At 42.3% G+C, this 14,441-nt stretch overlaps 1 protein-coding gene across 1 annotated transcript in view; it reads left to right on the forward strand.

The window, feature by feature from the left end:
* The window catches only part of kalrna (kalirin RhoGEF kinase a), a 135,345-nt gene that overhangs the window by 29,317 nt on the left and 91,587 nt on the right, over positions 1 to 14,441 (forward strand). The window contains exons 2-3 of the mRNA XM_040148029.1: positions 7,886 to 7,960; positions 12,104 to 12,218. Of these exons, the coding sequence (XP_040003963.1) occupies positions 7,886 to 7,960; positions 12,104 to 12,218 (190 nt within the window). The remainder of the gene's footprint in view (positions 1 to 7,885; positions 7,961 to 12,103; positions 12,219 to 14,441) is intronic.

The following is a 14,441-nucleotide window of genomic DNA, read 5'->3' on the forward strand; positions in this document are numbered from 1 at the left end:
ATGCTAACAAGCTGATGCAGAACGGCAAGCATTGCCGGCTGTTTCCTCTCTTTGCTTAGCAACGCCTGCTTAGTCTGAGCCCTTAAAAACCAGAGAACACATGGACAGATTTCTCTCTGATGGTAGTGCAGTCTTTTCCATTTCCTCAGTTTCTCTGTGTTTTGTCCAGCGTGAAGACGAAAAAGTAACCATACTCTTGATACCTAAAACATAATACAGCATACTCTCATACAGAGAGCTGCCAAAGAGGAGATAATGCTGGAACTGGAATGAAATAGCCTGATGTTCTCTTTTTCAAACAATAGCATCGCAGCCCGTGTCTCAGACACGTCAGAGACCAAACCGTGGGGCAGCTTATTCAGTGTGCTGGTGGACAGGTTAACTGCTTTTGGCTAAGGAATTAGCAAGGTAGCTGTTGGTACCCAGGTGCTGCTCACGTGTAACAAGCAAGTAGCATCGCACTCACAAAAGCTGAGAGAATGAACACAAGTCGTAGAGAAAGAACATAAGTTTTGTAGAAAATACTGGTGTTCAATTGTCTTATTCATGTTAGTGAAAGTTGATGGCTTGGATGAAGAAATTCTAAACTGCATTCAAAGAGTCCGATTTTTACGCAAAACCACAAAGTAATTAACTTGAATGTTTAGGAAACCTGATCCCTTTACTTTTCATATCGGATCAAGCCTCCGAACTCGGACTATTTTTTGCCACCAACATTTTTCATTTGTTCTCTAGAATGACACATAGAAGCTTTTTCTGATCTGACGTCCCCTGTCGGCAGGACAACATTATTTTTTCGTGCCTTCCAAAACTGTTGCAAATCACTGTTGAAGACTAATTCAATTTTATCTCGTGACAACGCTCTGGTTAAGGTTTGGTTAGGTTTATGCACAAAAACAGCTTAGTTAAGGTTATTGAAAGCTCAACTTATCATTGGGTAAAAGTAAGTCCTTGGGTTTAAGTTTAAGGAAACAGTAAATGACTAGTTCTTACAGATACAATAGTTCCAATAATAACCACAGGCTTACGGTTACAGAAGGGTCGTGTTCATGCTTTAAGAAGATACCAGCAATGAGTCACAGTAGGAAACAGGAAACAAACAGCTTTTCTTTGTCGCCCTATATTAATGTCACCTGACTTCCTCCTTTCCTCCCGATGGACAAGAGTCATAATTCCCACTGCTTCGAGGGGGCCTTTGTCACTTTGTGCCCACCGACGGCTTCTTCCTTGGAAAAGGCGACGAGCTACATTCATGAAAAATAGCAACAGGAAGTGTGGGTGACATGACAGCGCAGCTTTACCAGTCATTGTACCTTGACCCACAAACATAACAACTCTTAAATTGACTTTTTTTTTTCTTTGCTTATCGTGAAAACTGTTCATCGCTCCAAGCAACCGCTGAGAATGACGTCAGTGGGATGGATACATCACTCTACTACTGTTTTTTGGTTTAGGCAAAACGCAAGAAAACAACCCGCCCTTGGCTAACGAGCATCTACGAGCAAAGCAGGCAGACAAAATGCAGTATACCACTGATATACAATTGAGTAATCTGTAAATGTCTTATGTCCTGACTCAAAACCCTTTATTAAGTATAGATCCCAAAGATTTGTTGGTCACGGGTTCTTAAATATAACAGTTCCTGCTTTTCTCTGTTTCATATCATTACAAATCATCACAGTCAGACAAAAGCAGCTTAGACATTCATCCTGCTAATATCACTGATTTCATTACTGCTGCTACTGATGCTTTAATGCTGGAATCACTATTTCAGCTACCAGACTCGTTTGGCCTGATCATTGCTGGTAGTGTTATATCTCTCTCTCTTTGAGAGTTCACTAAACACACACAAAGAAAAAATAAACAAAAAACAAACACACACACACACACATAGAGATGTCTTCTTGCGTATGTCAAGTCAATTCAATGGCCCAAAGTTATATAGTCTCACGTGTTTAACAGCCATATGCTGCTGTAATCACTGCTGAATTGCTACTGTACAAAAACACACTGTATACGTGTCTACGTGGTGAACATCTCTGATGAAGAAAACTTATGTTGGATCAAAAGTGTGTGTGTGTGTGTGTGTGTGTGTGTGTGTGTGTGTGTGTGTGTGTGTGTGTGTGCGTGCATGAGAGAGAGAAAGATCAAGGAGAAAGACAAGTGAAGATAAGAACAAAACATGATTGACAGTTAGTTTAATACGTGGGAGCCAAACTGGATTTATTTTTCAAAGCTTTAAAATGCATTTGGAAACTTTGACTTTGACTTTGACTCACTTGATCTAAAAACCTCTGCTGTCTTGTGATCACAAGAATAAAAAAAATCAAACAAATATGAGTCTGGATATTGGTTGAGTGGGCACCGACATCCACTCTGTAATGCAAATCGGATCATGACAGATGTCCGACGTGTGTAATTCATCACACTCAATACTTCAAGGAGGACTACTATAGCCCAGTTTCAGACCTCTGAATTACTGCCTTCATCTCTAACTTTTGTGCATTTCAAGTAGGCCTGGCGGTGGGCTCATTAGAGGCTGTTTTTCCCACTGGTTTTGCCCGAATGGTCCAATCAGAGCTTTGTTTGCAGGATTACCAAAAGGGAATGTCATATTTACGTGCCAAAGGCTGAAAAAGGCAAACGAAAAAGTGCGACAAGCGTGGATGAGAGTGACACAGGTTAACAGGGTTGTATCAGCATATTTCTTTGATCATCATTAAAAGCTTTAAACCGACTAGCACCGCAGCTTGTGCGTCCAGTGGTTGGGGCAAAATAACAATCCCTCCCAGGCACAAATCGACTAAGGCGAACGCAATGCCGGGCTTAATAATGAAGTGAAATAAACTGGGATTCAGTGGGATGATCAGACCAGAGATGCAGACCAAACAGCAGCGGCAGCTGTGATCGGAGCCCACGTACTGCCCTCTGTGTGTCCTCGGGGCAGCCACAGAAAGGAAACCAGCCTCAATCTTTTTTATTTGTGCCAAAAATGTTAAAGTCCTTGCAACTTCTTGATTTGACCACCGGTGCGTCCCTCAGTCCTTTTCCTTTTTTCTTCTAACAAACCAAAACCAAACCTGGTCATAAGGCGAAGCGTCAGTTCCTGTTGTTTTCCAATTCTCTGACCTTACATCCTTTTTCTCAGTGATAAAGTACAAATTTCTCCTTGTAATCTTTCAAATTGACATCCGACCAAAAAAAACCTCAAAAAAAAAAAAAACATGAAAAAAACAAATGTCTAAATTGACTTAATTGAGTCAACGTTTGTTAACTTTAACCAACCTTTCTAGTATTGAAAACAGCTTTTGCGGTGGTTTCAAAATAAGGGCCCGCTGCAGCCTTTGATCTGAAACACATTTATCACGAAGCATATTCAAGAAGCGACGAGTTAATATCAACAGCAGCTGTATCCGTCAGCATTGTGTTATAGCCGCAAATGAACGGAGCGGAACAACATGGAGCTCCTGCTGTTACGTTTCTCCATGAGTGACAGAATCGCTGCTGGTAGGGAGCGATAAGTAAAACAAAATCCTGCAGGGCTGTGGTGCTGAGAGTTCAGGCTGAATAAATGTAGTGGAAAACTCTGCCGTTATTACTTCTATTGTACAGTTTACAATACGCTAACAATTAGAAATTACTTGCAGACAGTGTTTCAGGACGCATATCGTCTACCGTTTGTCATTAGCCGTTCGAGGTACATCCTGGCTCTTTTTATTTACGGACTCGTCTCACAGCAGGGAACACACAGCTGTGTAATTCAAAGGTCAGTCGGGGTGTTGATTTGACCGTGACGGCTGAATGTATCGATTGTGGAGAGTCAGCACTGCTCGGCGAGAGACAGTTTAGGTCCAGCACGGACGGTCAGCAGGCACACCGTGAGCTTGTAGTCTGGAGGATTTGAGGACTCAAATCTTTCACTACCTTGATTAGCCCCGGAGCAGTCTGAGCCCCCAGGATTCAATCAGGCATTTAGTTTGCTGAAGGTGACCCTGTATTTGGACATGGTTGATCATGGGACAACTGTGAGAGTCTTTCCACCTTTAGGTAGAATCGGGGAAAATCCTAAAATGGGTTCCGATCTTTTATAAAAAGACATCCAAAGAAGTCGCGGCGAAATCTCTCCACCTTCCATCTTTCTCTGCCTCTCTCTGCTTCGCTTGTGCGTGTCACACAGTCGCATTGTGGGGACTGTCCTCCCATCTGGGGACAAAGCCGGTCCCCACAATATAAACTACTCAGTTTTAGGGGTAAGACTCGCTTTTTTGGTTAGGGTTAAAGTTGGGGTTTTATATAATGGTTAAGGTTAGGGTAAGAATTGCTCCGTAATTGAATGTAATGTCAGTGCAATGTCGTAAGTGGCAAAAACAAGCGAGTGTGTGTGTGTGTTTTGTACTTTTCTGCAGGTGTGTGTGACTGTATCAACTGTTTAAACCAAGAATGTAAGATTATATTACATATATATGATTACAGTATGACACAAAGTATAATACATTTTAACAACTGACGTATCAAGTATTTATTTCAACAAAATATTCCTATTCTGGTTTCAATACCTGTAAATTCATTCTTTTCTTAATAGAAGCATGATTAATGATGACCATAAAGACACCACATTCTCACCTTCACAATCAATGTCTTTATTACAAGGCTTTTGGATCAGACTTCAGTAGTTTTAACTGGGTGGAGTAAAAAAAAAAAGTGTAGTCTAGTTACAGTTACACCGCATAGACCTGCGAACTGGAAATCTGGCCCAGGAGAAAGCCGAGGTAGACTAGAAGGACGGGACCTGACCCCGTCGCCGCGTTCTGTGCGTCTCCGCGGCTCCGTACGGGGACGGAGCCTCTGCTGGCGGGCAGAGGAAACTGCAGGCCCACAGCCGCACCTCACTCTGACTCACCAACACTTTCCTGTCAAAGACAAGATGAATATCACCGCCCAAAAGAAAAGTGAAATGTGCGTGCGTGTTTGTCCAAACAAGACTAACAGCTTCCTGTGTGTGTTGAAATGACAAAAGCTGTTTCCTCCTAACAGTAATGGACAACCCCGTGCACACACACACACACACACACACGCACATGCACACTCACACACTCACTCACCCCCTTCCTCTGCTCTGTGCTTTATGCTGTGGATGTTGGCAGCAGACTCTCTTCTCTCTGTTCTTGCCTTAATTTCCTGGAACACAAAGTGTTGTTTTTTTTTTTCTTTTTATGCAAATCATTTATATTCAAATATAAAGACATACAAATACAGACTCACCAACGGTGGAGGACTGACTTCAACCCCAGTCCCCAGTGGGCTCACAGTGACTCCATCGTGGATAAACTGTCTGTTAGGAGAAAGCACAAGCTGGCTGAGGCAGCTTGTTGTGTTCTCTCTCCGATCCGTTCTTTTAACGTTATCAGTCAAAGTGAACATCCAGATGATGCTGACTTGTTTCTTAGCAGAGCTTACCCTGACGTGGTCTTTAGCTAACACCCCGTGCTGAAATGGCAGGGTACTGTAGGTGCAGGTTCATCTTTCAAAATATACGGTAGCTTTGTTCCTGATTAGGCGTAGGACCTGTTAAATTCCATTTCACACTCCGCATCGGAATGGCATCTCAAGGAACCAACGGCGATCCGATTTGATTTCACTTTTAGGAAAGCGGGACGACTGCAATGCCCATATTGTCTCTCCGTCGTTCAGAGCAGTGCTGTGGTGTTTGTTCGGTTTCTTACCTCTGCACCTGAGCTGTTGGGCAAGCAAACGTCTGCATCAGTGATAGGGATGTTGGTCATGTCGGCACAGAGTGCCTGACTACGTGGTCCTCCTCATTCTACATATAATATGGAGTTGAGAGATTTTCTAATTTCTTTCGCCTGTTGTTGAATTGGCCATCGTTCATTGACATTTGTCGCAGGAAACTAATAAAAAGGCAAATAAATGCAAGAGGGCGCCACATGTCACGACTCCAAACTTCAGGAAGATACTTTGAGCCAAATATAAAACACATAAGACCCGAAAATCCTCCAAAATGTTGACATATTGTGCTTGTAGAACATAGCTCCTAGGCTGTGTGCATGAAATTAATACACGATATTTTGATGCAGTTAGAAACTTTATTGTAACCTCACTAACGGGGCCAGAAGCAACGCTGATGGGGACCCGCTAGTAGCTTGAACATAGCATCCAGTAGAGGGAAATGAGAGTCCGATGCCACATTTAGGTCAGCTACACTGCAGTATTTACACTGGGCCTTTCTGAAGTACCGCACCAGTGGTTTAGCATGTTTAATCCTATTTACTGCATTTCGCATATACTTAACATCACGGCTAACCATTTTGCAAGCAATGCTGTATGTTTATCATTTTTTGGTGTATTTTACCAGGCATCTGGTTTCCATTTGTTTATTTACAATATGATAACGTTTGCAGACTCTCGTAATTGGCTTGAGCTTTGTAAATCCATCTCAGCACTGCTGCACTCTGCAGTAGTTAATGTGACTTTGACGGCCATTTTCAGGAACTTGCCACACAGAAATGAATGAAAATCAGGGGCAGCCTGGAACGTCTTAAATTTAAAACCAAACAACTGATTTGAAAAGGGTTTGCATACAAGTAAAGTGCACATAATTTGTGGTTGAGGAATTAAAACCTTCAAAAACACTATGGATTCAATCAATCTCTGTACAGTAGGTTAAACCGCTCCATCAGGCTTAGATCAATAACTGCTCTGTAAACCACTGGCGCACTGTCAACCAAGCCAAGATAAAACGTATCGGTGGGATTATAAACCTTGAGCGACATTAATAATCGTGACTGACTGGTCAGCTGCTGAATCGGGGACAGTTCAGATTGGTCGCGTGTCAGGGGCGACCTCTGGATGTCGCTGAGCGATCTGGTCTCAGCGCATCAGTCGCGTGTTGGTTCAAAGCTACACGTCTCGGATCAAATCACCCGAGATGCATTTGAAATTTATCAGTAGAATCGCAGACAGTATTGACAAATTCAAGGAAAATGAAAGTGATGGATTAGAAAATTAAGTCTCACGTTTTTGGGGCCTTATCTTATTTTGTGAATATAAAACTGGTTTGTGTTTGGGCCAGTGCTTTAAAACATGGAATTGACTTTTAAAACGGAGCGATATATTGGAATAAGGGCTGGTGTCTCCCACGCTTTCTCTCCGTGTCCTGGGATGGATTTTGCCGACTTAGCGTTCTCACTGTGGAATGTTCCTGGAATTTGTGTGCGTGTGAGTGTGAGTGTGTGTGTGTGTGTGTGTGTGTGAGTGTGAGTGTGAGAGTGAGTGATTATGTGTTGTTTTTTTGCAGCCAAGACAGCGTATCATATGCACACGCACACAGCAGGACGTGGGCATTCGGGCTTGTGCTCTGCCGAGAGAGGGGGAAAGGTGAGGGGGTAGAGAGAGCATTACTAAAAAATGAGAGAGAGAGGGAGAGAGATTTCATAACATGACAGAAGGATGACCAGATGAACCGGGAGGAAAAGAAAGCGAACAAGACCAGGGGACTGAAATCATAGAGATATGAAGATTACAAAAGGATGGAAGGATGACGAAGAACTGAATTTATTCCTATTTCACTACATACTGAACACACATGGTTCTGCAGAGTGACTGGAAAAATACTTATGCTGCCGCTGCTTCCACTGAACTGTTACAAAACAAAAATACCTACAGTGCCAGCAGTAATGCTACTGTACGTTAAAGACAAATTACCAAGATAACTCTATAAAAGCTAGATGTCTACAGTATGTGTGTGGGTGTATGTTCTTTCTCGCAGGAATGTTGATCTGATAATGGGATTAATGCTAAAAGCTGGAAGCTCCACCGACTGTTTCTCTCTCTCTCTCTCTCTCTCTCTCTCTCTGTTGCTCTCCAGGGTCATTCAGGACTGAAGGCATCAAGGCTTCTGATGTTCTTCCTGTGCTGAAGGAGAAAGTCGCCTTCGTGTCAGGTGAGTGTCAGCCAGCGTTGTAGTCAAATCACTCAACCTTCGGTCCCAGACAGGAATCCGAGGCCCTGCAGCGAGCCGAAGCCAAGACGTCACGTCCGGGGCCTAGCCTCCGTTCCCCTAGCTTCTACAACTTAATGCAATCTCTTTCTCAGCATTTCTTTCACCGGTCTTGAAGCACGTTCCATACTCCCAGACGGAACGGCGTCCCCTACAGCACTTGCTACTTTTGCGATTTTTAACGCAGTAATGCAAAGTTCACTTTGTGAGCGCAGAAAAAAACTACAGCTCCCATTAAAACACCACAAGCATGGCAGCGCGGCAACTTATGTCTTGGTTTCGCCCATATACATCAAATTCACCAGCGCTCTCTTCTGTTGTCAGTTTTTCAGCTCTGCTGTCTAAAACCATTTCTACCATTCACCAAGAGTCTGATCAAACTAGTGTATATCAAAATCGAAATATATTCACTTGTTAGATGTGGCTCAACAAATTTTTTGTGCTTTAATAGGGTAGTGCTACTTTTTCAGTTTTACGTGGAAATCTAGTGATGGCCCTGAAACAGTTTCATTTATTCAACATTACATAACAGTTCTAAATTACATTACATTCTGGTTGGATTAATACTTCTAACAGATAGCTGAGATATATTCCAAGTTCGTCAGTGCTGCAAACTGCTTTTTGTTTTTTTTGTTTGTTTTTTTTCCCCTCAGAGTCACGGTAGTGTCAGGGTTGTGCAGACAATCATCGCCGACATTATTGGTTTGACTTGATTTGTTGGTTGAGTGGATTGGATCTCTATGAACTCACTGCCATCAAAATATATAAAAGTTATTTATAGTTGTACTAAAACGCTCACTCAGCATGGTGCATTATCTACAGCAGCTGGGTGATTTTGAGAAGGTCTAAGCTAAAATGTCTTGCGAATTACCCTGAAACCAAAAACGTAGGAATCATAAGGCCAGGACTGACAAATCCTTGTCATTACCCCCCCCCTCCCCCGCATGGTCTGGGGTCCCCTCTGTCAACCTCCTCAAGACCAACAGCCTCATCCAAGACAGTGAGAAGTCTGCATACAGATGGGAGGTTGAACAGCTTTCCCTCTGGTGTACTCAAAACAACTTGAAGCCGAACACTCCCAAAACTGTGGATGTGACAGTGGACTTCAGGAAGAGCCCTAGTGCTAAACTCAGTGGCACTGTGACGGCCAAGGAAACCTTCAGGACTGCAGTAAAAGTCATTGATGTCGACCAGGAGTTGCTCACCTCCTGAGTCAGGAAGCAGGCAGGGAAACGCATTACAGGCCCTTCACACCCTGAACATCACTTATGTGAACTTCTCCGCCCTGGCCACCGCTACATATCGCTGTGGGCCAAGACAAGCAGAGAAAAACAGACACGTGACCAAAGAAACACGGACCATCGCGCTCAAAAAAACTCAGCCATGAGATGTGTTTTGAGTCTGAAGAAACAGTTGACCGAGCAAAATTATTGTCCCCCAAAATATTGTAAATCTAGATTTCCTTCAAGAAAAGCCTGATGTGAATTGAGAAGAGTCCAAACACAGATTGCAGACACAGATAAATAAAGAGTACACATGAACGTGAGCCTCAGTGTTGTTGTGCTTTCATTTTGAAACCTGTGTCACTCTGCATGTGCTGTCAGCTCTGCAGAGGCCTTCATTTGGGACTACATCTGGAACTGACCCGGGGAAAACCTACCTGAATCCGATGTGCTTAGATTATTTTCGAGAAAGAGACTCCGGTCAGAAGGGGACAGTCAGGACAGTCCGAAACAGACCAGATGAAATCCAAAAGTGCTTTCCATCCAAACAGTGCCCCACACTGATGACCGTGACACAACATGTGTCATGTAACACAGCTGATAACAAGTCCGCGTGGATCAGCTCAGGCATGAAAACGTATTGACGCACAGACCCAAGGCCAATAGACCCTAATCAATAAAAATTGAACCCTTACTCAGATCCAGAGTCTGGTCTCACATCCTCACTAGGAACAGCGTAAACCCATGAAAAAGTTGAAAGCTGAAAGACGTTCACCAGTGAACCTTTTGAAAAACTTAACGTTAGCTATTTTATGTAAAAAAAGTACATTAGTTAATTAGCTGATTAACAGTAAATTAATTGGCAACGATTTTAATCAAATATTAATCCTTTAGGTCATTTTTTTCAAGCAAAAGCACCAAACATTCCCTTGCTCCAGCTTCTTAATTGTGATGGTTCGCTGCTTTTCTTTGTCTAACGTGATAGTAAAATGGATCATTTTTGGGTTTGGGACAGTGAAGGCATCAACTTAAGCTTTTGGAGATTATAACAGGCATGTTTCATTATCTGTAACATTTTATAGGCCAAAAGATGAATTGATGAATTAAGGAAGTAATGAAATAATCTTCTTTTAAATAAAAGAAAACATTCATTTTAATTTTAATGAGTTTCTGATTGATTAAACCACATTTGTATTCATAAATACTTACGTTGCTAAAAACAAGTTAGCATTATTTATTAATAAACTCTTAAAAATGATGTGTATGCTTATAACTATATTATACTGTTATAAAGTGTTTATTAAATGTTTATATAGTGCTTAGAAATGCTAATTAGGGGGACTTAAAGTAAAGTGTTACCCATAAATTGTACACCAAGGATCTAAAAATGTTTGCAAATATAAATATCGTGGTATTCTAAGCACTTGCAAGTGCTAGCACTGTAGCACAAGATTTAAGTTCCCGTTTTTCGTTATTTTATCGGTTGTAGTACCGTTTGAGTACCGGTGTACCAGTGAAAAAGTAATTCTGAAATAGAAAGAGAGAATGGGAGAGAGACCCGCAGAAAAAAAGGGAGACAGCCAGAGAGAGAGAGAGAGCGAGCGAGCATGTTAAAGACCCAGTGCCAACAACAATCTGTCATCAAGATTCCTCCTTAGATTACAGCAGCGCACTTCCTCCCAAATCGCACACTCAAACGCGCACACACAGACCGATTTTCCACGTCTGAGTAGCAGTTTCATAAACAGTGTGATTTGTGTTTCTTACATTAATCTAACCAAAACATCTCCACACACATAATTTATCACAGAGGGGGAGAGAGCGAGTTTGTGTTTCAGATGGGTTTTCGGAGGCTTTGGAAAGTCTGCTCGCTCGCAGATGTAGCTGTGATGGGACTTCTGTTACTGATGCAGAGATATTAAAGCTGTTAGGGTAAAATAATGCTCAGATTAACAGTGATATGGTCTGTTTGGTGAGAGTGAAGTGATAGCCTTTGTAGTGTAGAGTAATATCTGCTCTGTAACAGTAGTACTTTAATGCTTACTTCATTGATTTTGCGTTCTGTAATTTGTCTTGATTTTAATGCTGGTTCAAGATAAAAGAATTTGCTTGCATGTGGCACTGCTGTACCAGTAGTACTGTACAACTATAAACTAAATAAATACCACTGCCACCACTGCCACTACCATCGCTATAACTTCTGCTACTACCACTGCTACTATCGCCATAACTGCTGTTAATACTACTGCTACTGCCAGTACTGCTAACACTACTAGTAATGCAGCTACTACTAGTACTACTCAAGCTACTGCTACCACTGCAATTGCTAGTACTGTCAACTTCTGGTGCTACTAATACAACCACCGCCTATCACTGTTACTGCTGCAACTGCTATTACTACCGTTACTACCATTACTACCGTTACTACCGTTACTACCATTACCTCTTCTTCTGCAGCTACTGCCATTACTAGCACTGCTGATACTACTACAACCAGCACTACTGCTACTGCTGTAACTACTGCTACTTTTACCACTACCACTGCTACTGCTACAACTGCTGCTACTACCTCTGTTGCTCCTGCAACTCCCAATACTGCGTCTACTACTGCCACTGCTACTTCTACAACTGCTACTACTACTACTACTACTACAACTAATGCTACTTATACTGCTCCTGCTACCACTGCCGCTACTACTGTATTGTTCTATAGAGCCAATATGTCAGGCTGTGGCTATACAGACAGTCCTTTAATAGATAATCGTGGGTTTTGGCCTTAACACGGTATTTGTTGACAATGATAGGAATATCTTTTAAAAACTACATAATCATGCTAATCATTTGTTTTCATGTGCAAGCACAGGTGGGCGAGATAAAAGAGGAGGACCAATCCTGACATTTCCTGCCAGGAGCAACCACGACCGAATAAAACAAGAGGACCTGAGGAGGCTGGTGACCTACCTGTCTACTGTTCCCAGGTACACAAATTCCCATCCCACACAAACACACACACATTTAAGTAGCATGTGTATACTTCATTTTCACATTGTATTTTATCACACTTTACAGTTATTATCCACTGTCATTATTAACCGTGTTACCTTTTTTTTTTTTTTTTTAAATTAATCTTCTTATTTGTGCTTCAGTACAATAACGCTCTGTAAACTGGACTTAAGTGTGCGTGTGGTGTGCTGCAGTGCTGTCCGCAGTGTGGAATCAAACGCTCCTCTCTTCTCCGTGGCAGCAGCAGATGGAGAGCAGCGTTTGATTTGCATCAGCGTGAAAGCTGCAGTGTTTGCAGCAGACAGCGGCGAGTCTGTCACACTTAACTTCAAGTCCATTTATTCCTAAGGCCCCTCATCACAGTCTGAGGATTTTACCACGAATGAGCTGGTCTAGAGAAAAACTGAAATTAATTAATCTTGTTCTGGGACTGATTAATAATCAGTCACAGACCAGTCCCGGTCCCAGTCCCTGTGACTCTCTAATTAAGTCAGTTTCTAACACAGATTTTCTTTTTAAACCTAATTTAAGGGACTTAATGAGTAGTGGCGTCACACTCTAGGCCCTTTGCTGATGATTGCTGTGAAAGGAGATTAGCCCGAGAACATCTGTGACTTTGTGGCACCACAGCCGGCAGAAATACCTGCTGCAGGGAAAACAGTAAGAAGTCTGGCTAAACAAAAAAGCTGTATCTTAAGCGCTTTCCCTCTCAAACTCACTCCACTGACAACTCCATTCCACCTCTGGTTCTTGACCCGGTTCCGTTCAGGATTCTTGGAACCTTGGTGCGATCTGGCGAACCGGCCCATGGTTCCACCAGCTTTGAGCGGAACCATTGTAATCAAGGATGCGTAATCAACGGAGGGTGGTGCACAATGCCCAGAAGTCATGGTTCACACTTCAGGTCAACGGAGAACCTGATATTTTTAGTCCCATCTGGGAAACGACCTTTTTGGGTTCCGAATCAATTTATTTTTGGTCGATGCGCTCCAAACGGTTCAAGATTAGGTGCGTGAACCGGAACGGAACCTGGTCCATGTTGGTGGAAAAGGAGTATGAGAGCGTTCTCTTTGTTAACACTGTGAGTGTGTTTCCATGCATATTATGTTTACATTTATGTTATTATATTCAGATTTCAGATGTTATTTTAGCAGCAAATAATAGCAGATCCTGTTTGAAATAGCCTAAGTGGAATCAGTCGATATGTAGAAAAAGGAAAAATCGATGTGTTTTCTAGAATGAAAACACACAGCACATCATGTTTGTTGGTTGGTTTTAGTGGAGACATACTGTGGGGTCCAAAAGTCAGACCCTACTGTACACATCAGAACGACTGGGAAAGCCACAAATGGTAAATACAAGAACGCATCAAAACCTACTGACTATACCAGGCCAAGTAAGGCAGTAGCAGCAAAACCCCTGAGTGTATTAAAGTAAGCAAGCATGCATTTATTTCTTATATGTACAGCATATACATAATCACAGGGAACATTTAGTGGCTTTACATTTTTAATTTTTTTGGGTTCAAAAATAGATCACGATGGTACCGTGCAGCTGCAGGCTGGAACCACTTTTAGAAACTCCTTGGTGGTGCATTCAAGGACTCTTTGACATCATCTGTTTAATTAATAAGCTGTGTTATAAAAAAAAAACAAAAAAAAAAAACCCAACAACAAATAAGTCATTGAACGTGAAATAATGTGTAAATGAAAATGAGGCTTTTCATTAGCTGACTGACTCGTGAGCGCCCTTGAATGCAGCAACAGCGGGAGTTTCTGATGTACACTGTGCTTGCAGCTGCATCGGGTGACTGATGTGCATGTTAACGAGTCTACCTGGCTGATCAGAACACGGTGTGATTGAGCCAAACTAGCCCAAAATCTGTGTTATCCTTCAGTCCCTATCAGCCCCGCTCCGCTTCCCTCTGCTAATCGAGCTGCTGTTTCTATGGTGACGAGTGGAGTTTGTGCTTCCCCGAGGCAGATTATAATGGATGTGCTGTGGTTGAATATATATTAATAGAGGCTGCCTGTGAGTGTACGTGGAGGTGAGGTAATTTCAAGAGCCTATGGTTTGTTTTTTTTTCAGCAGCGGCTGAATTTAAGGCCCATTATGCTCCAGCATGCACGGCCGGCACTGCACTGGTTTCTGAGCAGCTACTGGTCCTCAGCAAATACTTATATCTGTTTACAGTTGTC

This window comes from Xiphias gladius, chromosome 16, assembly GCF_016859285.1.
Source record: "Xiphias gladius isolate SHS-SW01 ecotype Sanya breed wild chromosome 16, ASM1685928v1, whole genome shotgun sequence".
NCBI classification, from domain to species: domain Eukaryota; kingdom Metazoa; phylum Chordata; class Actinopteri; order Istiophoriformes; family Xiphiidae; genus Xiphias; species Xiphias gladius.